Genomic DNA, 26,691 nt, shown 5'->3' on the forward strand with positions numbered 1-26,691 from the left:
ACTTAGTTTGGGCTCAGGTTGTGATCTCAGGGTCTTAAGATAGAGTCAGTCCCTCACCGGGCTCCAAGCTCAGCAAGGAGTCTGCTAAAGTTTCTCTCTTCCTCTCCCTTTGCCCCTCCCCACGCTCACTCACTCTATCTCTAAAACAAATCTTTAAAAAAAAAAAAAAGATTTCAAATGCAAAGAAATTGAACACAACTCTCTGAAAGGTTCTGAAGACATCAGGTCTTGGATAAGACAGGCACAACGTTAGTGGAACTCTGGAAGATTCCCCTTTATCTTTTTTTTTTTTTTTTTTTAAGATTTTATTTATTTGACACAGAGAGAGATAGCGAGAGCAGGAACACAAGCAGGGGGAGTGGGAGAGGGAGAAGCAGGCTTCCTGCCCAGCAGGGAGCCTGATGTGGGGCTCGATCCCAGGGTCGGGGGATCGTGACCTGAGCCAAAAGCAGATGCTTAACGACTGAGCCACCCAGGCGCCCCTCCCCTTATCTTCTATGGCACCTAAGCAGTAGTCCTCTTTGTAGGCAGTTTCTGCATTTTACATTCTGCATACGGGGGAGAAAAACTCTGGAAAACTACTGTGTATTAGTTATCTATTCCCATGGAATAAGTCACCCCAAAACTTAGTGTAAAACAACAAATACTATCTCACACAATTTGAGGGTCAGGAATCTGGGAGTGGCTTAGCGGGGTGCTTCTGGCTCAGGGTTTCAGCTGTCCGCTGGGGCTGCAGTCTCTGGACTTGCCTGCGGTAAGCTCACTCACACAGTTGTTTGCAGGCTGCAATCCCTTGGCACGGGAGCCACAGGGCTGCTCACGACAGGGCTTCCCTCCAAGTGTTCCAAGAGAGAGAAAGCCCAAGATGGAAGCCATAGTCTTCTATAGCATCATCTGGGAAGTGACATACCATCACTCAGCTGTGTCCTATTGGCCACATGAACCAACCCCAGTACATTGTGGGAGGAAAATACAAGGATGGGAATACCAGGAGGCAGGGATCTTTGGGGGGCCATCTTGGAGGCTGGCTACCACATATGGTTCTGAAATAAAAATTCTCATGCCTTTCTGAAACTCAGTAGAAAGTAATAAAGCATGTCAAGTCATCACCCACCTTCCCCCAAGACGTCACAAAATGCTCAGTTTACAGTTTTGTGGTCATAACTAACATGCATATATCATGAAGCATGGGTTTGAGAAGAGGGAAAGAAGTCTCTGGAAGATAGTATTTTCATATTTTAGATAGTTCAGACTATAATGTAATAATAAAAACCAGTTCTTAAAGTTTTGAAATGAGCCATAACCTTTTATCAAGGTTTTTATTAAAACTTGAATTTTTCCCTTCACTATGTGAATAGAAATTAATATATTTTTAGATCTGTCTTACAACATGTATTTTGTAATTTGAGTATATTTCAATCAAAGGCAGGTAGGTTTCTAATTAACCTGGTAAGGGAAAAGTAGGTAATAATCCCTACTGATAATTCCCTATCACTCTACATTTATAAGTTAGAGGGCAAAATGATTAGAAAAAAAATCCAAAAGATTCCAATGCCTCCAACTCTCAGGCAATGCTCCACTTACAGGATCTAATTTGTAGTATGCCCACCCAAGAGGTCTAACCCTTTGTTGCCTAGGATATTCATGTTTAAAGCCATATAAGTGATTAATACTTTAATAAAAATGAGCCTTTCAAGTCATTAGGGTAACAATCACTTCATAATCTCCCCAAACTCTCAAACACAATCCTTTCTGGCCTTGGCAGTTTAACCTGTTCACAGATCTCTTCTGCTACTTTATGAAGCCAATAACATTTTGAATTGGCAGAGCTATTTTTCCAGAAGTTTTTGTTACTGACACACTTTTGTTATTACCCAGAATTCGTGTTTTATTTTTTATATTTATTTATTTATTTATTTATTTTAAGATTTTATTTGACAGAGAGACAGCAAGAGAGGGAACACAAGCAGGGGGAGTGGGAGAGGGAGAAGCAGGCTTCCTACGGAGCAGGGAGCCCGACGTGGGGCTCGATCCCAGGACCCTGGGCTCATGACCTGAGCCGAAGGCAGACGCCCAATGACTGAGCCACCCAGGTGCCCCAGAATTCGTGTTTTATACTGAGTTTTATAAGTAACGTCCTTCTCCTTAGGTCCTCTGAGTTCCCTGGCAAAGCACAGGCTAAAATGCAAAGAACTGCCTTACCTTTGCAACCCTAATGCCGAAACTTTTTCTCCTCTTATTCTTTCCATATATTGTGTCGCAGGGAGAGGCGGAGAGAGTAAATCATATTGCTGAATGAAAACCAGGCCCTTGGAGACAAAACAGCCCTGTGTGGAAAAGAGACCACTTCCTGGGCTTCTCTGGACCCTGACGCCTCCCAAGTGCCCCTGGAGGTGGAGCTGACACCTACAAAAATGGGAGGCTACAACCTATTCCAGGAAATGTGACACGTTAAGTCTTATAGTTTGAATTTGTATTGTTCATGTCTCTTGTCTTGAAATGAACAAACTGTAATTAAGAACTTTCAAAATACCAGGAGCACGTGTTTGTTGCACAAATTTCATATGGGATGAGGCCCAAAACAGAAAAGCCAGATTTCTGCTAACCAACCCCCTCGACCCGAATTCCTCTCCCAGAGGTAACCCAGCAAAGGAGCCTGGGAAAGGCACACAACTTTCCAGACCTTTTACTGAAAAAGACAAATAGTTTTACAGCATGCCATGCGTTGTTAAACATTCTGCTTTTACGTTTCGTGTGTGTTAGAGAGCATTCCATACTACTGCATTGCAGCATTACAACATTCTTCTTTACAGCTGCATAATGCTCTGTGGCATGGATGCGCTGGGATTTACCCAGTCGTCTCTTGATGCCCGGCGGCCAGCGCTGCTATGAGCACCCTTGTGTGCACATCCTGTGCCACGTGCACAGATCCGTAGAGGAGAGGCCCACAGGTTGACGTCCCCGTGCACACTCCATTTGCTTTAAAGCCCTCTCTGGACATGTCTTCCCTTTCTTCGATTTCAAGGTAATTAAATTGTTGCCAGTATAATGTTTTCTGCACAGTATCTTTCATTTATCAGAGCAGACAATAAATCCAGAGATGATGGCATGTATACCATTGTCCACATCTTATAAATCCTCACATCTGCATCCATTTCAGCGCCCGGCTGTGGTGGGACACTTGATAAATGTTGGAGAGAGAAGGAGAAGCTAACTGGATACAGGGGGGATGAAACGAAAGTGTTCATAACCACAAGTTCCTAAAGCTAGAAATCAGGTCTTAACTTGGTTAGTGAATCAAGATTTAATTGGATCCCGCCTTCTAGATATACCTTACATCTAGAAGCTGGGAAACGTCTCGGCAAATTTCTTAGTTTGGGCATAGTTGCGAGATGAATGAAGATTCTTACTTTACTATGGAAGTCTTCTGAAGGAACGGCGTGAAGTGAACGGACAAAGAAAATGTACGATTCAAGACCAAATAGTTACAGGCACATTTGCATTCATCCGGGGTTTACAGCATTACATACGTGCATTTTAATGTAAAAACATACCAAATATACCCCCACCCCCTGCCCAGTGTCTACAGACCACGTCCTTGATGGGCAGCTGGACAAGTGAAGGATGGTTTCCTTTGGGCTTAGAGTGGAAGCACTTCCTCCAGGGAGCGGGGCAGGTGGCACTTCTGTCCCCGAAGGTCCAGAGGTGACCTGGCCCAGTTAAGTGCTGCTGGCTTTGAAAAGGAGCAGATGGAGGGGAGGGTGAGGCTGATCCCCTGGACCACTGCAAACGACTGGACAGGGGTTCTGCAGTTGAGGAAACAAACAGGACAAAGTCAGAAGTGGAAGACTCTTGGGGTAAAGCAATAGAGGCAGTCACAAATGAATTTGTCAATCTGTGCAAAGAGACTGATGCCTCTGAATTTCCATAAGAATGGTGACATTTCATCCTTAAATCTCATTAACAAAGGACCAGGCTTAGTTTAACAGTATGACACACATTCATGTGTAAGAATAAATTGTCGGTGGATCCTTCTGTCAACAAATAGCCACAGAGCACACGAGGGCTGGGCCCTGTGCTCGGCACTCGGAATATATAGAACTGACCAGAAAGAGCTGCGATGGCCACGGGAGGTGACTTTTCCCAGGAGTACCACACACAAGCCAGCAACTGCGGAGCTTTCCCCGACTTCCCCATCTGTGATGCTGGCTTGGGCCCTCTGCCTGCTTTGGTCAGTCAAGTCACTGTGTTCTCCGGTGCCCCCTGACCAGCCTGGGCCCACCTCCTCGCCCTCCTGCCCCGGCCTCCCAGAAACGGGGAGCAACAGTTCTGTACTAACTGGAAAAGGCTAGGAAATGGCCTTTCAGGGGATTTGTTTTCTTGCCTTCTTCCAAAAAGGAAGGATTTATATCTCAACATTTATATCACAGCCCACCCCTTGGGCATCCTCGTAAATGAGACTTTCAGGAATGGGTGTGGGGAGAGGGCTTGGGTGCCAGGGGGCAGAGAACTCTGTGTGACCCTTCACACAGGCCGGGCCAAACACAGACCTTACTGTGTGAGGCACCTTTAAGTTTAGGACCAGAAAAGAATCTCACCTTCTGAATAGCAAAACAAAACAAAAACAAAAACCCCAAACCTCAAGACCCCAAAATCAAAACAAACAAATAAAACAAAAAAACCCCTGGATGCTAGCAAGTTTTGACACAGCAATATCTAATATTTTTTGGGCGGTTACAGATAACATGACACCAAGCTTATGAATATTAAAAAAAATATATATTCCCAAAGAGTCAAAGGAAGTCCAGGAAAGACAACAAAAATTCCTTTTTGTTTGGGCGGGGTACTCTGGTGTTTCCTTTTGCATAGAAAAGAAGAGCTGAGTTTGAAGCCGTACTGACCTTCACATAACACGCCTGATTTTTGTCAAAGGGCAACCTAAAACCTAATTTTCTTTATTTGAAGGGAAAACCGTGAAACATCAGAGACAGTCATTTTAACAAGTTTTTCTTATGGAAATGAACAAGTTGCTAAGAGCTAGGCATCAGTGGCATCGTTTTAGGGTTGACAGGCCTTTGATTAAGTTAGAAAGTTGATTTACTTAAGACTAGACCAGTGACTTCAGGTATATTGGACTAAACAAAGCTGACAGGGAGATTATGTTGAATTATTTCACAGATGTGAGAACCATCAATTAGAGCACAAAGCTCAGTGTCCTTTCTTTCAAATAATAAGGACACAGGGAAACTTCAGGTTAGACTAAATTGTGTGTTCATCATGGCCTTATATAAGAGAACAAGCATCAAGGTGATGAGGTTATTCAGTCCTTACTTATCTTCATATGCGGAAACTTACCTCAGGCCTTCCCTTCAGGTTTCTGGGCCCCAGGTTCCTCGGAATCTGGTTTTTGCTGCTGTAGATGGAGGCTGTCTAGCTTCTGCAGATCTTCTGTAAGACCATTTCTAAGATCCTTGTTGCTTCTCAGAAATTCTTTCACCACTTGCAGTCGATTTAAGATCTGCAAGAGGAAACCATACAATGTACGGCTTAGATCATTTTACAGCAGGCTTGTAATTCAGATGGAAAACTTACTAGGTCCGAGACCGGCTCCTGCTCATGTGTCCGCCAATAGATGGTTTTGGGACCACACAAGGGGGTGTTTGTCTCCTCCAATTTTTTTGCTTATTTTTTTTTAAAAAAAGATTTATTTATTTATTTGATAGAGAGAGAGAGTGAACACAAGTACGGGGAGTCGCAGGCAGAGGGAGAAGCAGGCTTGCCACTGAGCAAGAAGCCTGACGCGGGACTCGATCCCAGGACCCTGAGATCATGACCTGAGCTCAACCGACTGAGCCACCCAGGCATCCCAAATTTTTTTGCTTTTAAGGGCTAATATCCAAAAGAGATAAAGAACTCGTACAACTGAACAGCCAAAAACCTCCAAATAATCCAATTAAAAATGGACAAAGGACCTGAATAGACATTTTTCCAAAGAAGATGTATGATTGGCCAACAGATACATGAAAAGGTGCTTGACATCGCTCATCATTAGGGAAACACAAATCAAAACCATAATGAGATCTCACCACATGCCTGTTAGAATGGCCATCATCAAAAAGACAAGAGATAACGAACGTTGGAGAGGATGTGGAGGAAACGGAACCCCTGTGAGCTGTTGGTGGGGATGTAAATTAGTGCAGCCAGTATGGAGAACAGTATGGAGGTTCCTCAAAAAATTAAAAATAGAGCTACCCTATGATCCAGCAGTTCCACGTCTGGGAACATATCTAAAGGAAATGAAAGCACCAGGTCAAAGAGATTATCTGCACCCCTGTGTTCATATGCAGCATTATTTATAATAGCCAAGACATGGAGACAACCTAAGCAACCACTGATAGATGAATGGGTAATAGGCGTGGTATATATATACAATGAGATATTCAGCCATCTACAAGAAGGAAATTCCGCCATTTGTGATAATGTGTGTGGACCTTGAGGGCATTATGCTAAGTGAAAGAAGTCAGAGAAAGACAAATACTGTATGATCTCATTTATATGTGGAATCTTAAAAAAAAAAAAAAAAGCCCCCCAAAACAAAGTCATAGAAGAAGAGATCAGACTTGTGGTTACCAGAGGCAGAGGGTAGGCGGAGGAGGAATGGGAAGAAGGTGGTCAAAAGGTACAAACTTTAGTTATAAGATAAGTAAGTACTAGGTATGGAACGTACAACAGGATGACTACAGCTAACACTGCTTGTGATACACAGTTGTTAAGACAGTAAATCCCAAGTGGTCGCATCTCTTAAAAGATTTTTTTTTTTGTACCTAGATGAGCTGATGGATGTTAATTAAACTTACTGTGGTGATCATTTCACAATATATGTAGGTCGACTCATCATGCCGTACACCCTAAACTTATGCAATGTCAATTACATCTCAATAAAGATGGAAACAATTTTAAAAATTCTTTTTTGCTTTAAAACCTCCTACATTTGTAGGAAAGGGCTATATATCTATCTCTATCTCTATATGTGTATGTACACACATATTTGCATATATATATATGTATATATAAAAACAAGGGGCACCTGGGTGGCTCATTCAGTTGGGCAGCTGACTCTTGATTTTGGTTCAGATCATGAGCTCAGGGTTGTGGGATTGAGCCCCTTGATGGGCTCTGCTCTCAGTGGGGAGTCTTGCTTGAGATTCTCTCCTTCCCTCTCCCTCTGCCCCTCCCCACTGCTCATGCTCGCTCTCTCTTTCAAATAAATAAATAAAATCTTTAAAAAAATAAAACAACATGAAGCCCTTTCACTTGGCATTTGTACCTGCACATTTATTACTATTACATATATGTATACACTTATTACTATTAAATATTTATAAAATATTCATATGTTTAATAGTAGTAAGTGTACAGGTACAAAATTCAAAATGAACACATGGGAACAAAGTAAAAATCCAGTTTGACACAGTCAAAACAAATTTTTTAAATTAAGAATGGGGAAGACTTATGCACATTTATAGGTAAAGGGAGAAGAGGAAATAGAGGTGGAAAAACTGAAAGTACTAGAAAACTTATGGAATGTAGTCAGACAGACTTGGATTTTGAAGCCCAGCTTTACCACTTAACCAGCTGTGTAACTCTGGGCCAGACACCCGATCTCTCTGAGCTTCCTTGCACGTATGCAAATGAAAGATGGTGATACCAACACCACCTAGGATTCTCATGAGGACTAGAAATAATCTACTCCAAGTGCTTAGCGTTATGTCCGGTATATCCCTTGCTTTCTATGTTCATTCCACAAATATTTATCCAGAGCTAGTCTATTACGAGCCATGCACTGCTCCAGGCAAAAGAGGCTTAGCGCCTCCATTCTCCCAAACTCTTGGGCTTGTCTTGCACGTGTCTCTGTGCCCCTTCTCACCACCCTATGTCTCCACTTCCACCCTGGTCTGAACCTGGTACGGGCAGCAGTCTCCTCCTGGGTCTCCCCGCTCCCGTCCTACGGCTGCCATGTCAGGAGGAAGAGCCTCCACCCTTCCAGTAGCTCACGGGTCACAAGGACTTGCTTCCTCCACCTTCCTTTCTCTATCGTCCTCACCCACTTTTCTTTCTCTACCCCCACACCAGCTGCCCTGCTCAACCTGCTGTGCTCCCTGCCTGAAGGCCCTTCCTCCAGATATGCGCCTGGCTAATCCTCCACGAGGCCCCCCTGACCACCAGAACACAACCTGCTACTCGGCCCCCCTCTGCTAACTCCTGATCCCCCACACCGTGCTCCACATAGCACTTCTTCTAATGCTAACGAGCGTCATTTACTTACTACGTTGACTGTTGACTGTCTCCCCCTACAGGGGTCTTTGGCACAGGCTCTGTAACTATTTCTGAAATGTAATAAATGAAAGGTCATTTCGACCCTTTCCCCGACTGCTGCAGGTACGTTCTGTCCCTGCCTCTGCTGCTCAAGGTTCCCAGGGGTGAGACAGTTCCCTCACCAGGGTTTAAGAAATCAGTAATGATTTTAAAGAATGCACAAATTCCTTACATGTTTTTCAGCCCCTTACTGCACTTGCCGTGCTTTAGCTGAATGGTTAAATCCACTGGATCCTAACAGAGCACTGAGGGCTGGCAGGGCGACATGGAGGGGTCTTGGGCGGCGGCCGGAGCCTGCTGCGGATGGGCCCGTGGTGGACACAGTCCACACATGTCCCAGGGGGCCTGAGCAGCTGCTGCTCCCACGTGGCTCTGGAGCAGAATGCATTTCACAATCACAGTTCTACAGGCAGAGTGTATTTTAATGGGAACCCCTTTTCATAATGCGAGATATCACTGAGGCTCGTCACCTGAACAGAACAGGACGGAGGTGATGAGCTCTGTTTGCTATGTGGTCCCTGGCACCCCTATGCTCTGTGATGCGCTGCCAGAAACTGGCACCGTAAATTACCACCACGAACCATTTCTTCTCAACGTGGCTTTCCAATGTTAGCCATGCTGTTTTCACAAACACCTACTATAAGCATGGTGTTTCTAAATTCCTGGGTGCCTGGTTCTTCATCTTTTAGCATCTCAGATGAGAAGGCACCTTACCGTTGATAGTGTCTTACAATAAATCTGCAGTGGTGTTTTTTGTTTGTTTCTTTCTTAGAAGTAACTGGATTCATGGTGTCTTACAGTTGATGGCACTTTAGATTCACTGAAATTTGCTTTATTAAATCCTCTGACTTTGGAGACTAACGCTAAAGAACATGGATGCCCATATATGGTACCGAACTTTCAAAAGAGAGCAGTTCCACACGTTGTGGAAAGCCAACCTTCAACTTCTTCGTGATAACATGCTAATCAATCCTAACTTACATTTTGATCAATTGAAATATCAAGAGAGATGCCATGGCCTACTGAACAGAAAGCATGAAAAATGAGAATTTATCAGTTCTATCTAGAGACTCCGGGGACCCAGAGGACAAGCCCACTCACCCCAATTTCCTGTCTGTGAAACAGAGATAATGAGGGTTCAAAATTTACGGTAGCTAGCTCCTTGGTGAGACAGGAGCTGCAGGGCTGCATGCGGAAAGGCACAGGACCAGAGCAGCGAGACCCCCGGGGCCAGCCCTCACTCGCCAGCCATGTGGCCTGGAGTCTGTCAGCACCTGTCCTTGCGGTTGCTGCCTCGCATGGAAAGCTGGGGGATCTGGTCCCTGCCAGATTCCCTGACAGCTTCTAACTTACATAGACTCCTGGCTTGAGTGCGCCGCTATGGATGCATTTTGTTGTTTGTTACACAAACAGAAAAAAGAACTACACCTCCCTCAAGAGAGAAGACGGAGCTACTGACACCTCTGGGGCCTTAAGCCTGACCTGGTTGTGTCTTCTGTTCCACGCGGCCTTTTTTTTTTTTTAAGATTTTATTTATTTATTTGAGAGAGTGTGTGAGAGAGACAGCGAGAGAGCACGAGCAGGGGGGAGGTGTAGAGGGAGAGGGAGAAGCAGACTCCCCGCCAAGCAGGGAGCCCAATGTGGGGCCCAATCCCAGGACCCTGGGATCATGACCCGAGCCGAAGGCAGACGCTTAACCAACTGAGCCACCCAGGTGCCCCTGTTCCACACGGCTTCTGATGGAAGCAGCAGAAACAAAACTGGGGCTGGTTCTAATGGTATTTTAAAATAAAGTCAGATAAAACACACGGATTTAAAGAATAGAAGACACAACCATCTTTTTCATCACTGTAAACGCCTATGGTGTGCTGGGGTGGGAGCATCCAAAAACCAGTGGTTCTCAGTTCTGCTAAAGGAGCTCACCAAGTTGAATGAAGCAGCTAGGTCAAGGTCAAAATGGTTAACAGAGGCCTATGGAGCAGTGAGGGGCATGGCTTAATGAATGAAACACACATGTTGTATTAAATAAACACTGTTTAAAGAGGTAACCAGCAAAACTACTTTCCTTGGAGACAAGGTAGAATGGAGAGGTAAAATGATTCGCCCAAGATTTCCTGGTGATCTAGAACTCTAATCCAGCAAGTACTGGAATATGTCTGAACTTTACTAGAGAAGGGGTTGGTCCAAGATGTTGGAGGAGTAGGAGACCTAAATTTCGTCTGGTCCCAGGAATTCAGCTAGATAGGGATCAAACCATTCTATCAAATCAAATCAAACCATTCTGAACACCTATGAACTCAACTGGAGATCGAAGAAAAGAATAGCACAACTCTCTGAACAGAAAAGCGATCACTTTCTGGAAGGTAGGACGTGCAGAGAAGTGAATCCGAGGCGATATTCAGGAGGATAGATGGCGGGGGAGGGGGCCTCCGTCGGCCGCTTCTGGCAAGTGACAGAGCCGCGGAGCACAAAATCGGAACTTTTAGAAGTCGGCTCCGCTGAGGGACGTCGCTCCAGTGGCTAAGCGGGGGGTAGAACCCTTGTGGGACAGTGTGGTCTCAGGACCCTCGGGGTCACAGAAAGACCGGGGGTGCCTGAGTGCGGCAGAGCTCCCAGGGATCGGAGCGGGGAAGCCGGCTGCAGAGACGGAGCTGAGGCGCGGGCTCTCAGCTCTGGGTTGTCATAAACCGTGATCCGGGGCACAGTCGGGCACTGCTCCTCCAGCAGGGACCCAACAAGTGGCAGATCCAGGGAGACTCACCTTCCTCCCCTGGGAGGAGCGGCGCAGGAGAGCACCGCAGGGATCTGCTGGGTTTGGAGACTCCACACGGGGTCGGGTGCCAGAGATAGAAACGCTCGGTCACAGGCCGGGTGAGCACGGAGTACGGCCGGAGACCGGGGAGACAGGAGTGACTGACTGCTTTTCTCTGGGGCTCACTGAGGAGCAGGGCCCCGAGTTCTTGGCTCCTCCGGAGCGGAGATTGTGAGGCCGCCATTTTCACTCTCGGCCTCCAAAGCCCTGCGGAAAGCTTGCTGGGAACAAAAGCTCTGGAGAGCAAATCTGAGCAGATTACTTAGCCCAGACTGGCAAGGGCGGGGCAATTCCGCCTCCGGCAAAGACATTTGGGAACCACGGCAACAGGCCCCTCCCCCAGAAGATCAGTGAGAACAGCCAGCCAAGACCAAGTTTACCGATCAACGAGAACTACAAAACCCCAGCACTAGGGGGGCTTTTTTCCCATGATGCTTTAGTCTTTCAAAGTTAATTTTTAAAATTTTCTTTCTTTTTTTCTTTTTCTATTTTTTTAGTTGAATATTTCTTCTTTCCTTTTCAACCAACATCTTATGAATTCCTTTTTAAAATCTTTTTTAATTTTCATTTTTACAGTCATATTACATCCCTTCATCGTATTTACCCTTATTTTTGTATATATATAAGTTTTTGTTTCTTTAAAATTTTGGGACGCAGTTCCTTCTAACAGACCAAAATATACCCTAAATCTAGTGTATGGCTCTGTTCTATTCACCGGCCTGATCACATTCTCTCTTTTTTTTTTTTTTAATTTTTTAATTTTTTTAAAAAAATTTTTAAGCAACTTCTTATCAATTCCTTTTTTAAAATCTTTTTTAATTTTCATTTTTACAGTCATATTCCATTCCTTCATATTTACCCTTATTTTTGTGTGTACTTTTTTCTTTAAAATTTTGAGAGGCAGTTTCTTCTAACAGACCAAAATACACCCCAAATCTAGTGTGTGCCCCTGTTCTATTCACCTGTCTGATCATATTCTTTTTTTTCTTTTCTTTTCCCCCTGGTTTTGGGTCTCCTATGATTTGTTTAGTGTATATTTTTCTGGGGTTGTTGTTACCCTTTTAGCATCTTATTCTCTCATTCATCTATTCTTCTCTGGACAAAATGACAAAATGGAAAAACTCACCTCAAAAAAAAATAACAAGAGGCAGTACCAACTGCCAGGGACCTAATCAATATGGACATTAGTAAGATGTCAGAACTAGAGTTCAGAATGACGATTATAAAGATACTAGCTGGGCTTGAAAAAAGCATAGAAGACACAAGAGAATCCCTTTCTGGAGAAATAAAAGAACTAAAATCTAACCAAGTCAAAATCATAAAGGCTATTAATGAGGGGCAATCAAAAATGGAGGCTCTAACTGCTAGGATAAATGAGGCAGAAGAGAGAATTAGTGATATAGAAGACAAAATGATATAGAATAAAGAAGCTGGGAGAAAGAGAAATAAACAACTACTGGATCACGAGGGCAGAATTCGAGACATAAGTGATACCATAAGACGAAACAATATTAGAATAATTGGGATCCCAGAAGAAGAAGAAAGAGAGAGGGGGGCAGAAGGTATATTGGAGGAAATTATTGCAGAGAATTTCCCTACTTTGGGGAAGGAAACAGGCATTAAAATCCAGGAGGCACAGAGAACCCCCCTCAAAATCAATAAAAATAGGTCAACACCCCAACATCTAATAGTAAAACTTACAAATCTCAGAGACAAAGAGAAAATCCTGAAAGCAGCTTGGGACAAGAGGTCTATAACTTATAACAGCAGAAACATTAGATTGGCAGCAGACCTATCCATAGAGACCTGGCAGGCCAAAAAGGACTGGCATGATATATTCAGGGTACTAAACGAGAAAAATACGAGCCAAGAATACTATATCCAGCTAGGCTGTCATTGAAAATAGGAGAGACAAAAAGCTTCCAGAACAAACAAAAACTAAAAGAATCTGTGAACACCAAACCAGCCCTACAAGAAATATTGAAAGGGGTCCTCTAAGCAAAGAGAGAGCCTAAAAGTAACAAAGACCAGAAAGGAACAGAGACAATATACAGAAACAGTGACTTCACAGGCAATACAGTGGCACTAAATTCATATCTTTCAGTAGTTACCCTGAATGTAAATGGGCTAAATGCCCCAATCAAAAGACACAGGCTATCAGATTGGATTAAAAAGTAAGACCCATCGATATGCTGTCTGCAAGAGACTCATTTTAGACCCAAAGACACCCCCAGATTGAAAGTGAGGGGGTGGAAAACCATTTACCATGCTAATGGACATCAAAAGAAAGTTGGGTGGCAATCCTTATATCAGACAAATTAGATTTTAAACCAAAGACTGTAATAAGAGATGAGGAAAGACACTATATCGTACTTAAAGGGTCTATCCAACAAGAAGATCTAACAATTGTAAATATTTATGCCCCTAACATGGGAGCAGCCAATTATACAAGCCAATTAATAACAAAGGCAAAGAAACACATCAACAGTAATAGTAGAGGACTTTAATACTCCCCTCACTGAAATGGACAGATCATGTAAGCTAAAGATCAACAAGGAAATAAGGGCTTTAAATGACAGACTGGGCCAGATGGACTTCAGAAATATATTCAGAACATTCCATCCCAAAGCAACAGAATACACATGTTCTCTAGTGCACATGGAACATTCTCCAGAATAGATCACATCCTGGGACACAAATCAGGTGTCAACTGGTACCAAAAGATTGGGATCATTCCCTGCATATTTTTGGACCACAATGCTTTGAAACTGGAACTCAATCACAAGAGGAAAGTCGGAAAGAACTCAAATACATGGAGGCTAAAGAGCATCCTACTAAAGAATGAATGGGTCAACCAGGAAATTAAAGAAGAATTTAAAAAATTCATGGAAACAAATGAAAATGAAAACATAACTGTTCAAAATCTTTGGGATGCAGCAAAGGCGGTCCTAAGAGGGAAGTATATAGCAATACAGGCCTTTTTCAAGAAACAAGAAAGGTCTCAAATACACAACCTAACCCTACACCTAAAGGAGCTGGAGAAAAAACAGCAAATAAAGCCTAAACCCAGCAGGAGAAGATAAATAATAAAGATCAGAGCAGAAATCAATGAAATAGAAACCAAAAGAACAGTAGAACAGATCAATGACACTAGGAGCTGTTTCTTTGAAAGAATTAATAAGATTGATAAACCCCTGGCCAGACTTATCAGAAAGAAAAGAGAAAGGACCCAAATAAATAAAATCATGAATGAACTTTACTAGAATACAATTCTACTACTGTTTGCTTTTTTTATACCTTGCATGTAACAAAGGGGATTCATTTGTCCTGTATTCCCTAGCAGGACTTAAGACCATCATCAGCCTGCCTGTGTCCTAAGCTGGAAACCTTGTTGATCCTTTAACCCCTCCTTCCCCATGTTCTTCCAGCCCCATGCCGCACTCCAATCTAAGCAGCCACTAAGAGCCATCAGCTCTGCCCAAGTAATGCCTGCAGAATCCGGCCCCTCCGCTGCACCTCTAGTTTCTGTCCTTTTTCCATTCTCACACGGCTGTGACAGCCTCTTGCTAGTCTCCTGCTAGTTTCCAGCCTCCAACTACCATGAGTTAACTTTCTAAAAGCCACATCGGATCGATTCGATTTACTCTTTCTTGCTTAAAAACACCTGTTGGCTCCCCACTGCTTTTTGGGAACAAGGCCCAAGCCCCTTGGAGCAGCATAGCAAACCTTTCAAAACACGGCTCCAAGCTCACGGGACCCTCCCTCCTACGCTTGCCTTGTCACTGCTCCGGCCCCGCTATTCTTTCATACCTCTGCAAGTGCTGCTCCTTCAGCCAACAACAGCCTTCTGTTCTTGCCAGTTTGCCACACGCTTGTGTGATTCTGCTAGTCCTGGCTCAACGGCATCTTCTCGGCAAAGTCTTTTTTTTGCAATCCCCCCTGACCTGCCGAGAACCTCCTGAGCCTTTGTTTGGAATCCTGCTGTAGCCCTTACCACGTTGGTCCACTCTGTGCACACATTAGGCACTCAACTGTTTGCTGATTGAGTGAAAATATTTGTGGAGAGGTAATATTGGTCTGTGCCAAAAGCATACTCATTTCTGGAAACGATCTGACTTCTCAATCAGAAACATAGCTGGCAGTCTGTTAAAATGAGTGACTCTTCCTCCCTGACGCCTTTCTTTGTTTTGTTTACTCACATAAAGCATATGATACCTTTTTCTTTTCTTTTCTTTTTTTTTTTACCTCTTCAGGCAACACGTCTTGTTCTTGTGCTTGAAGATAGATCTCTCGAAGTTTTTCCTTTAGTAATTCCATTTCTATTTCATTGACTTGGCTCTCACTCAGGTAAACTCCTGTTTCATATTCACACCCATCTCGCTGATCTTCGGCGGGGATGTGAACAGCCCAGTCAGATGTCAGCAGCTGTTGGATTACCGAACAGATGTGTGAATGATGGAATGGAAAAGATGCTCCACTGGGTTGCTCAAAGAACTTGTAACTAAACATCTTTGACTGGATCCACTTTAGCAACATCCTATGGCCACAGAAAAGCTTCTCAAGCCCAGCACAATTATGGATTTCATATCAACATTTTCCCCCCTGCTTACATTCTAAAATTTCATTTAAATCTAACAAACTTCAACTTTTAATGAGTGGCTGCAGTTGTCTTTTCCCCCTTAATTCTTTATGCCAGAACTGTTAAATCTGATTTTTACCTGTTCTATTCTGGTGTATGTTGCCACAATCTCTGGAATATTCTTGAATTCATTCAGGAAATTTTGGATCTTCATCTGAAAATCTCGAAGCCACAGAGAAGACACTTTCATCTCTGAAGAATGCATGATTTCGTTACGACACTTAATCACCTACCGAAAGGCCAAAGAGGATAGAAGGTTTCAAAGTCAAATGACGGGATAAACAGAGATTTTGTAGTTCTGAAGAAAAATTACAGAGGCGCCTGGGTGGCTCAGTTGGTTAAGTGTCTGCTTGGGCTCAGGTCATGATCCCGGGGTCCTGGGATCGAGCCCCACACCGGGCTCCCTGCTCAGTAGGGGGGGGTCTGCTTCTCCCTCTCCCTCTGCCTGCCGCTCCCCCTGCTTGTACTCGTTCTCTCTCTCTCTTCCTCTCAAATAAATAAAATCTTTAAAAAAAAGAGCTATGCCACATGACATATGTCAAATGGAATAAAAAAAAGAAAAGAAAAACTGCAGAAAGGCTTTGTTAATTACAAAATGCACAAGCGTGGCCTATAGGTGCTACCAGGGCTTGAGGGGATGTTCGACCGCTTGCTACTTGGGAGTCATTGGAATAAGAAATACAATCAAGCCTACAACTACTGTTAGCTCTTGAAATCTTGTGACTGGCTGGTTAACTCTTACACAATCCCTCAAATCTCTTAACTTAAAACCACCTGCTAAAGAGCAAGAGTATTGGTTTCTGGCTCTCGGTACACCCAAAGGCTGAAGCAGACAATACGAAAATCCTTTAAATATTGTTGGAGCTCCAGGAAGCTGGGTCAAGGGGTTAAATATATATCATGGGGCTTGAACTCACGACCCCAAGACAAAGACCTGAGCCGAAATCAAGAGTCGGACGTTTAACCGACTGAGCCACCCAGGCGCCCCATGTCTCATATATTAATATATAATTCACATAAAGTCTTCGACATTCTTGGTTAAAAGGGGTCAACTTGGTACTGTGACAGTTTTTGCCTCTGCTGATACCAAGCAAGATTCTCAGTCCTTTCAGCTGCTGGCATGCCAGTAAAATACACATGCATTTTCTCTGCATGTTATATATAATCCAGATATGTTATATACTCTCTCTGATGACTCTCAGAGTAATAAATGTGCAAGAGCTGTTCTCTGGTGAAACAGAGAAAGTCTAAATCCCCCAGAGGAAATCTGACAAGCATCGCGATCTATTCTGACATTGTCCATTAGTGTTTATATTTCCTTCAGTTCTGTGTACCTTGGTCTTGCAATTGTCTAGCCAAAGAGATGCAGAAGGGCAGGATTCAGATGCTGGCATATGATGGACAGAGTGATGCACTGCTTTTCTATTTTTTTTTTTTTTAATATAGAAGATTACTTTGCTTCTGTTTATGGCATACCAGGGAAGAGAAATTTGTGATTTATCTATTTTAGTAGCAAACAGTATAAGATCAAGGTGCTGGGAAACCTCAGTGAGGGAGAACTAAGGGGTCAATCTCCCGCCTGCGTTTGCATGGGGCTTCTCGGACATATAGAAGGCGCGTGCACCGTGAGTCCCGCTAGCCCACTTAGTGACGCCAACCTTGAACCAAAGCTTAACATTCCTTGCACACCACTGTTTTGGGGCCAGCCTGTGTGCTATGTGTGCACGGCTGCTTTGGCACCACAGGGTGCGTCTCTCAGCTGGTCTTCACAGTACTGACCCGACTGACCCTCACTGTATGGTTTTAAATCCGCCGGCTCTTACCTCTGTGACTTTCTTTCGATCAACCGTGAAGTGATCGCAGGAATTGATGAGACTTAAAAGAGCAACGGCATCACATTCCTCGGGGCTGGTTTTGTCTGCCAGTCCTCGGGGCATGAAGGCCTACGGTAGGGGACGCACAAGGGACACCTGAGTCTCCTCCAACCCTAGGAGCTAGAGGGGCAGGTGTCATTTGCCCGCTTCCCAAATGATGACTGAAATTCTCTTACTGAGGTTTCGAGGTCGAGCCTTGTGAGTCCAAAATGTAAGTTCCGGAACTGGTGTCAGAGCTAAGCCTTGGCCAAGGGTGGTAACTGAAGGGCTGCTCTGCCTGTCCCCTCTGCTATCGGAAATACTTAAACACTCAACAGGACTGGTTTCCTGTCCTTTCCTAATGGTGTAGAAGCAGGCCGCACGGGTAGGAAGCACTGAAGTTTCAGTGGCTGAGTTGTGGAGAAGATTTGAAATTTAAAAATAATAGTTACTCCCAAATGGGCACTTTAAAGATGACTTAAGCAAGGGGCGCCTGGGTGGCTCAGTCGTTAAGCATCTGCCTTCGGCTCAGGTCATGATCCCAGGGTCCCGGGATGGAGCCCCGTGTCGGGCTCCCTGCTCCACGGGGAGCCTGCTTCTCCCTCTGCCTCTGCTGCTCCCCCTGCTTGTGCGTTCTCAAATAAATAAATAAAATCTTTTTAAAAAAAATAAAGATGACTCGAGCAAGTTCGTGTGGTAGCATAAAGTTAAGAGCCTGGGCTTTGCAGTGTGACACAGCTGGGTTCAAATCCCAGGTCTGCCACTTGCCAACTGTGTGACCCTGGGCAAGTTACTTACCCTCAGATTCCTCATCAGTAAGTAGGGGATAAGTGTCCTCATCCACCTCGAAGGACATCGTGAGAATTAAATGAGTTAATGCAGGGGATGCACTTGCACGGTGCCTGGCACATGGTAAACCAATAGGCCGTAAATGTTGGCAATTATTATGTTGATGGTGCAAGGTGAGCATGACCTCCCCAGGAGTTACAGATGAATCCTAGGGTTTGAGATGCTCAATATATCAGAAGGGCCTTGTTCTAGCATGATCTTGCCTTTTGTAGGATTTTAAGGCAGGGACCCCCAAAATGGTGTCACCACAAGGCTTGGGTATGTTTCTTTCCTGAAATAGTCCCAAATTTACACCTGAATGCAAAAACTTTACCAAGCTCGGAAGCTCACCAGTACATTCCTGCCAAGGGACTAGAAAAGATGACATATGAAGATTGCTTGCAATAAGAATTCTAAAGAGACCTGTTCCCTTGAAAAGAAACACACCTCAGCAGGCAAGCATCCGCAATGCTCCCTACAGTGCTGCTTGTAATGGTATTCCAAAAAGGGCTGTGGTCAGGGCTCACACACCCCAAGGAGAGTCAGGGCTACGTTCCTCACAGCGGTGGAATCCTCCGCTGGAGCCTCTCATAATTAAAAAGAACTTTGTAGGGGCACCTGGGGGGCTCAGTCGGTTGGGCGTCTGCCTTTGGCTCAGGTCATGATCTCAGGGTCCTCAGATCGAGTCCCATATCGGGCTCCCTGCTCAGCGGGGCGTCTGCTTCTCCCTCTCCCTCTGCCCCACCCCCTCGTGCTCTCTTGTGCACTCTCTCTCAAATAAATAAAATCTTAAAAAAAAAGAACTTTGTAAGCATGAATGGCCCGTATCAGAAGGTACAGTAGCCAGTACCATCACTCTTTCTATGTCTTAACAACCACGGACATGCTGAGCCTCTGAAAGTCTATGATGCATGCTATGATTTTTTTTAAAAAATTTTATTTACTTATTTATTTAGAGAGAGCACACCAGCAGGGGGAGGGGCAGAAGGAGAGGGAGAGAGAGAATCCCAAGCAGACTCAGCACTGAGCACGGAGCCCGACGCGGGGTTCAATCAAATGACCCCGAGATCATGACCTGAGCCAAAATCAAGGATCGGAGGCCCAACCGACTGAGCCACCCAGGCGCCCATGGATGCTATGATGTTAACACACAAGTTAACTCCTGTATCACAGCCAAACTAGTGCAACGAAACTGAAGGAAAAAAAATTTACTTCAGCTCCTGCTGGGAGGATGATCCCAGAGTTAGAGGGGTCTTAGGTGCCGCAAAACCAGGCATAGTTTTTCTTTTCCATGACAAGGTATGTCCTGCACCTGGCCTTTTCTCACCAATATAGACCTGTTTTTTCCACACTCACATTTCATTCTCGCAATTATTCCCTTTCTTCCGAACTAGAAGCCGACAGGGAGGCTCTGCTGCCTCCTTGCCACCGAAAGGAGTTTCTTAAAATGGTATCATGTGCCACTGTGTTCCAGATGTCAAACGCACAGCAGTGGGAAACGTATGTTACTGCGTCCCATTACCCTCTCCTGCCTCTTCAGTGAGTAGGAGGAGATGAGGCTGCAGAAACAAACAGGGGCCAGATCACGCTGGGCCTTACTGGCCCTGGAAAGGAGTTTGGAGTTTATTCTAAGGACATCAGGGGGCACTTGGGTGGCTCAGTTGTTAAGCGTCTGCCTTTGGCTCAGGTGGTCCTGGGATCAAGCCCCGCATCTGGCTCCCTGCTCTTTGGGAAGCCTGCTTCTCCCTCTCCCACTCCCCCTGCTTGTGTTCCCTCTCTCTCTCTCTCTGTGTCTCTGTCAAATAAATAAAATCTTAAGAAAAAAAATTTTTAAAAAAGGACATCAGGAAGCCAGCCAAGGGTTTTACGCAAGGGAAGCTAATTTAAAACTAAATCTAATTCCCCCTTGAAGACCACACAGCCTGCTGTGTGGAGAACCGACCAGAAGCGACCGGAGGCAACCAGAGCAGCGGCACAGGTGGCCGGGTGGGAGGCTGTCACCAGAGGCCAGGCAGGAGGCAGAGAGAAGGAATCCAAAACTGGTTTGCAGGTGTAAACAAGGGGGCGGTGAGCAGGAGAGATGAAGCGAGGGTGGTTGTAGGTCGTGGCTGCTGGGGCACAGCCGTGGGTTTGGGGAGTAGAGATGATGAATCCTGCTTGAGAAATAAACTCAAAAGTGCCCAGGCGGGAATAAGGAAAGGGGTGGAGCACGCACCTGGAGAGGGGCACCTGGAGCTCAGAAGAGAGGGCAGGACTGGAGGGACAAATTGGGGAGCCATCAGCATGAGTGTAGTATTTAATGGTCAATTCCACGAGCCGGGGCAGTGTGGCCAGAGCAGAAGAGGGGGACAGAAGAGGCCTGAGAAAGGCCGGCCGAAGACGGGAAGGAGGCTGAAGAGGAGGAGCCCGTGCGGGGATAATGACGTCACAAAGCCACGGGTGTTTCAAGAAGAGGGGCCAGTCATGCCAAATGCCTGAGAGGAAGGAAGAGAAGGCTGGAGAACTGAAGGTCACGCATGCCCAACACGACAGACGCGGTGGGCTGGCAGGGGCAGAAGCCAGGCTGGAATGGGTTGAAGAGTCACCGACAGCTGAGGAAGAGAAAGCAGGCATAAAACCCTTTCTGAGAAGCTCCACTGGGTATGGGTATGGGAGGCAGATACAGAAATGGGGAGAGAGCTGGAGGGAATGGCTCAAGGGAAGCTTTTCTTTCTGTTTAAATTTTATTTTCCAAATATTTATTCAAGGGTTTTTTTTTAAAACGGCTTTATTGAGATATAATCTACATACCATATAATTCACCCCTTTGAAGCATACAGTTTTTTTTTTTTAAGATTTTATTTATTTGAGAGAGAGAGAGAGAGCGTGTGCGTATGAGCAGGGGGAGGGGCAGAGGGAGAAGCAGACTCCCCGCTGAGCAGGGAGCCCCATGTGGGACTCGATCCCAGGATCCTGGGATCATGACCTGAGCCGAAGGCAGACGCTTAACTGACTGAGCCACCCAGGCACCCCTGAAGCATACAGTTCTTTGGGACAAAGCGAATGTATCTTGAGGGCACTGTGTTCGGTGAAACAAGTCAAACAGAGAAAGACAAATACTGTATGATCTCACTTCTCTGTGGAATCTAAAACAAAATGAAACAAAACCTCAAGCTCATAGATACTGAGAACAGATCACTGGTTGTCAGAGGTGGGGGTGGGCAAAATGGGTGAAGGGAGTCGAAAGGTACAAACTTCCAATTACAAAATACGTAAGTCCTGGGGATGTAATGTACAGCACAGTGACTATAGTTAATAATACTGTATTGCATATTTGAAAGCTGCTGAAACAGATCTTAAAAATTCTCATCACAAGAAAAAAACTTTTTGTAACTATGTATAGTGATGTGGCATCATTTCTCAATACATACTCATATCAAACCTTTATGATGTACATCTAAAACTGATACAATGTTATATGTCAGTTATACCTCAGTAAAAAAAAATGTACAGTTCAGTAGTTTTGAGTATATTCACAGGGTTCTGCCACCATCACCAATCGATTTTAGAACATGTTCATCACCCCAAAAAGAAGCTCTCTACCTCCATTAGCTATTATCTCCCTCTTACCCCCAGGCCCTGGCAACCACTCATCTCTGTCTCTATAGATCTGCCCATTCTGGATATTTCATAGAAATGGAATCATATAATATATGACTGGCTTCTTTCACTTAGCATAATGTTTTCAAGGTTCATCCAATGTCCTAGCATGTATTAGTACTTCATTCCCTTTTTTTTTTAAAGATTTTATTTATTTGAGAGAGAGAGCGAGAACATGAGCAGGGGGAGGGGCAGAGGGAGAAGCAGACTCCTGCTGAGCAGGGAGCCTGATATGGGGGCTTGATCCCAGGACCCTGAGATCATGACCTGAGACAAAAGCAGCCGCTTCACCAACTGAGCCACCCAGGTGCCCTCCTTTTTTTTTTTTTTTTTTAAGATTTTTATTTATTTTAGAGGGGGGGCAGAGGGAGAGGGAGAGAGAATCCCAGGCAGACTCCCTGCTGGGCTCAGAGCCGGATGCAGGGCTCGATCCCAGCACCCTGAGATCACCACCTGAGCCAAAATCAAGAGTCAGACGCCCAACCGACTGAGCCACCCAGGCTCCCCAGTTCATTCCTTCTCATGGCTAAATGACATCTCATTGTATGGACAGGCCACATTTTGCTCATCCATTCATCGGCTGATGGACATTTATGTTGTTTGCACCTTTTGGCTGTCATGAATAGTGCTGCTATGAACACTCATGCAGCACAGGTTCTTGTGCGGATGTGTATTTTCATTTCATTGGGTACAAACCTAGAAGTGGAACTGCTAGGTCATATAGTAACCCTGTGTTTAATCTTGTCTTTAAAAAAAAAAAAAAAAACTGAATAAACCGAGGCGATATTAAAGCTATCTGTATGGTGATGGGAATAAGCTGCGAGGGAGACAGAGTGGATACCTGAGGCCTGAAAGTCTGTGGGCAGGTGGGAGGGGATACGGTCCGACCTACAAGTGGAGGGCCAAGGTGGTAAGAAGAGAGACACCCTTCCTCCTCTGTGGCAGAAGGAAGAAGATGGTGCACGTGGAGGTAGGTTCGCAGGTCTGGTAAAAAGATGAGGAAGCATGTATGTGGGGGCATGCATCAACTGCAGGGAAAATGCATGGAGTCAGCAGCTGGGAGTGAGGGTGGAGGAATCGGAGCTTGGCGAGGGAAAGACAGCAACAGCTGTCCCCAGGAACAGGAGCCCTCTACAGAGCCGCGGCCAGACCACTGGGGCACAGGATCAAGAACTAAGAGTGAAACCAGTCAGTTCCCTTGTGAGATTCTTCCCCTGAGCACAAGTAGGTGATGGTGTCATCAGGGCTGCCGCTGGGCCGTGCAAGTTCAGAGAAAGGAGGAAAAAAAGGAGGATGTGGTTGGAAAACATAAACACCGGGGTTGGACTAGAAGGTCTGTGGGTGACAGCAGCAAAAAGGGGCATGGGCAGGGGACATGGGCTTCGAGAGGATTCTAAGGGTATGAAAGCAGCAACGAAGACCAAACAGGTGAGGGACAGTCACAGTAAAGGGCAGAATTTTAAGTTTCTTTCTTTTGTAGGTAAAAGTAAGAGCTGGCAATTCTATGGTGGCAACAACAACAAAAACAAAAAAAATTGGGATGAGGGTGTAGATGCGGTGGGTTTATGGGTCCACGATAGCCACGAGTCTGTGGCCACTGATCAAGTCCAACTTCCTCATTTTTGAGGTTTAGGGAACAGAGGCTGGCCTAAGGTCACACAACAGCAGCAGAGCTGGGACTCTGATCCCTGCTTCCAAGGCACCAACCCTGTGCCTGTTGCTAATCAGCATGTAGACGGACTACAAAAGTTAATGTGTGTTAGGAGGTGACTTTGCCTTGCCCTACCCCTTACTGGGCTTCTGGAAAACATTAAAAAAAAAAAAAAAATCCCCAACTGGCCCAGCTGGCAAGTCAGAGTGGCAAGATCTAAAAGCCTTCTATCTGGCTGCCCACTCCACCCGACCTCCCCAAAGTTTTATTCCTTACCTGGCCACTTAAAGTCCTTTCTGTTTTAGCCCTAACTTCCCTTGGCTTCCTCTGCCATCCTGATGGCACCCTACAGCCAAAATGAACTACTCAGGGAGCCTACACTCAAAAACGCCTTATGTGTTTCTCCCTCTGGGCCTGTGCTCATGATGCTCGCTCTACATCTTGGGTCAGCGTCTCTTGTTGAAATCTTTGCTACAACTGTCCAAGCAGGGGTAGCAAACTTAAATGCCTTGTTAGAAGAAAGAAGCAAGCTTCTACTTCGCTAAGCTAGATCGGATCCAGACAGCAGCTCTGAACCGCCTGGACACTAGACCCTAGATCAAACACCCATTCCTCTCTTTCCATCTTTGCATCTGTTTATGCGGCTCCGCGCTCCAGGTGACCGGCTACCTGGTGGGTCACCTCCTACCCTCCTGAGCAGGTGCTTACCTTGGCCACCTCCCAGGCGTCGACGGGCCAGCGGCCCGGCCGGCAGTTTCCCCAGTGGACGTCTCCATTCCTGTTGGTGTGGTGTTTCAAAATCTCCCGTTTCCACTCTGCGCAAACCTGACACTGAGGCTGAAACTACAGGGGGCGGGGGTAAGAAGGGGCCCGGGGGGGAGGGGCGGCGTCTTGGGCAAGTGAGCCCGGAGCGTTGCGGTCCGCCCCGCCCCAGGAAGGGCTCAGGACCCTACGCTCGGGGACCGGGACGGGGGACGCGGGGGCCAGGGGCTCACCTGGCGGGCGCGCGGGCTACACCGAGAGCCGCTGCGGCAGGCGGCGCGGGGGCCCAGGCTGGGGGCGGCGGCGAGCAAGCCGCGGTGGAAGGCGAGCACCTCGCGGGCGACGAAGCCCTGCAGGCAGCCGCGCAGCAGCAGCAGGCAGTGGCCCGCCTTCACCCAGTTCTTGTACTCCGCGCAGTTGAGGCGCGCGGCCAATTCTGACAGCACCATGTCCCGCTCGGGCCCGGGAGAGTACGGGACCACGGGCGAGAAGCGGGGCGAGCGGCAGTGCGCAAGCGCGAACGTCTGGGCGGTGCCGCCAGCCCCGCCCGGAGCCCGCCCCTACGTGCAGGGCGAAGGGCGGGGCCAGAGCTCTCCGCGCTGCGCCCTGGATCCTGGGGCGGAGCCTTCTGGCTTCAAGGGTACGCCTGCCCCACCCGTGTTAGGTGACAGCAGATGTGTAATTCCTTTATCCCGTGCTTGCCCAGAGAGCTTGTACCTGAAACTCTTAACGCCCTCTTGTCTGTTCCCCCAAACTGAGACCCTGCCAGTCCCCGATTCGACTCCCTCTCCTGCTGTGTGCTCTTTTATTGTAAAAATACAGAAGATGCTCAACGCACACTTTTTGAATTACATTATGTCCCTTGCATTATACAATTCTATAAAGTTTATTTTGTCCCCAAGCCCAACAGATTGGCTGTAGCAAGTAAGAGTATTAGTGCAGTGTGACCGCTGGCTACCTGCAGCACGCATCTACCATGCGTCTGCAGTGCCAAGGTGACACAAAGCTCAAAAACATCCGCCATTGGGCCATCTAGCAGAAGCGAAAAGGCCGACGCATCCCCTGGATTCTGTGGAGGGCTGCACCGCCCGGAGCCGGATAAGGGCTTCTTCCACTATGGTCCTGAAGAATCCAGCTTAGACCATTACTTAATACTCTTGGTTATAATTAGTGCTTCTTACATAAGGCAGTCTTAGTTAACTTCCAAGTAAGTGCCATGAGGATCAGAAGGCAATGGACTGTCAACTCTGTATGACAAGAGGTCCTCTCAGTTTTAGTTGCGTTTTAGTGAGCTTCTTGAGCTTGGAAGAGTGTTAAAATTGTGTGTAGTCAAAGGGCTCTGGGGGAAGAGTCCAAACAAAACTTTCCCCTGACTTCGTGGTTAAGAGCAAAGTGGCACAAGTATGTAGGAGCTCTAGCTCTGAATTTAAAATGCCCCCTTTTAACTGTTTGATCTTAAACTTAATTTTGATATCAGCAAATTACTTCATTTCTCTGGGCCTCAGTTTACTCATCTGTAAAAGGAGGATAATACCACCTACCCCACTGAGTTGTGAGGATTAAATACACATTGAAATACTTAGGACAGTGCCTAGCAATAGTAAGCTCTCAGTAAATATTAGCTATTATTTTTACATTGATCTAAACGTGCCCTTCCACCAATCTGTCATATTCCTGGGCAAGGTATTTGAACAAATCACTGGCTACTTGGAAGTCTCCTGGGGTTGTGCAGCAGCATGCTGGCTGACCTCTGCTGCTTTTTTCTTAATAACCTCAATACTAAATCCACCCTAAATAAATTTCAAATCATTTCCTTAGACATACTGTCCACTCCCATCAAACCAAATGAAAAAGGAACTTCCCCAAGAAATAATGAAATATATATTAAGTTTTCCTTTCTGTCCTTTAAGTTTCCTGATAAGTTCTCTTACAATTTTCTGTATATTGATTTTATACCAAGAACTTGGATAATAAAGATTAAAGTAAAATATAATGGGTAGTTCTTTGTGGGAAAAATCATGAAAGAAAGGAACTTTTTTAATGTAGAAATTGGATTCTGAATTGAGTAGCAAAATTTTACTTTTTGAAGTTACCGAATTAATAATGGTCCAAATGACTAACAAACGGTTAG

At 45.5% G+C, this 26,691-nt stretch overlaps 1 protein-coding gene across 3 annotated transcripts; it reads right to left on the reverse strand.

Moving 5' to 3' along the window:
* Positions 1-2,066: 2,066 nt before the first annotated feature.
* On the reverse strand, positions 2,067-25,084 carry CUNHXorf38 (chromosome unknown CXorf38 homolog). 3 transcript variants are annotated; one of them, XM_032426566.1, is made up of 7 exons: positions 24,794-25,084; positions 24,507-24,641; positions 17,651-17,770; positions 15,907-16,056; positions 15,434-15,613; positions 5,356-5,518; positions 2,067-3,806 (listed from the first exon to the last, which is right to left on the reverse strand). In XM_032426566.1, the coding sequence occupies exons 1-6, from the start codon at positions 25,007-25,009 to the stop codon at positions 5,357-5,359; spliced, it is 963 nt and encodes a 320-aa protein (XP_032282457.1). In that variant the 5' UTR covers positions 25,010-25,084; the 3' UTR covers positions 2,067-3,806; position 5,356. The 3 variants fall into 3 exon arrangements, with proteins under 3 accessions (XP_032282457.1, XP_032282458.1, XP_032282459.1); XM_032426567.1 differs by lacking the exon at positions 17,651-17,770 and having other exon boundaries at positions 24,794-25,082; XM_032426568.1 differs by lacking the exons at positions 24,507-24,641; positions 24,794-25,084 and adding an exon at positions 17,878-18,092.
* Positions 25,085-26,691: the final 1,607 nt, after the last annotated feature.

Source organism: Phoca vitulina, unplaced genomic scaffold (assembly GCF_004348235.1).
Source record: "Phoca vitulina isolate PV1807 unplaced genomic scaffold, GSC_HSeal_1.0 scaffold35, whole genome shotgun sequence".
Taxonomy (NCBI): Eukaryota; Metazoa; Chordata; class Mammalia; order Carnivora; family Phocidae; genus Phoca; species Phoca vitulina.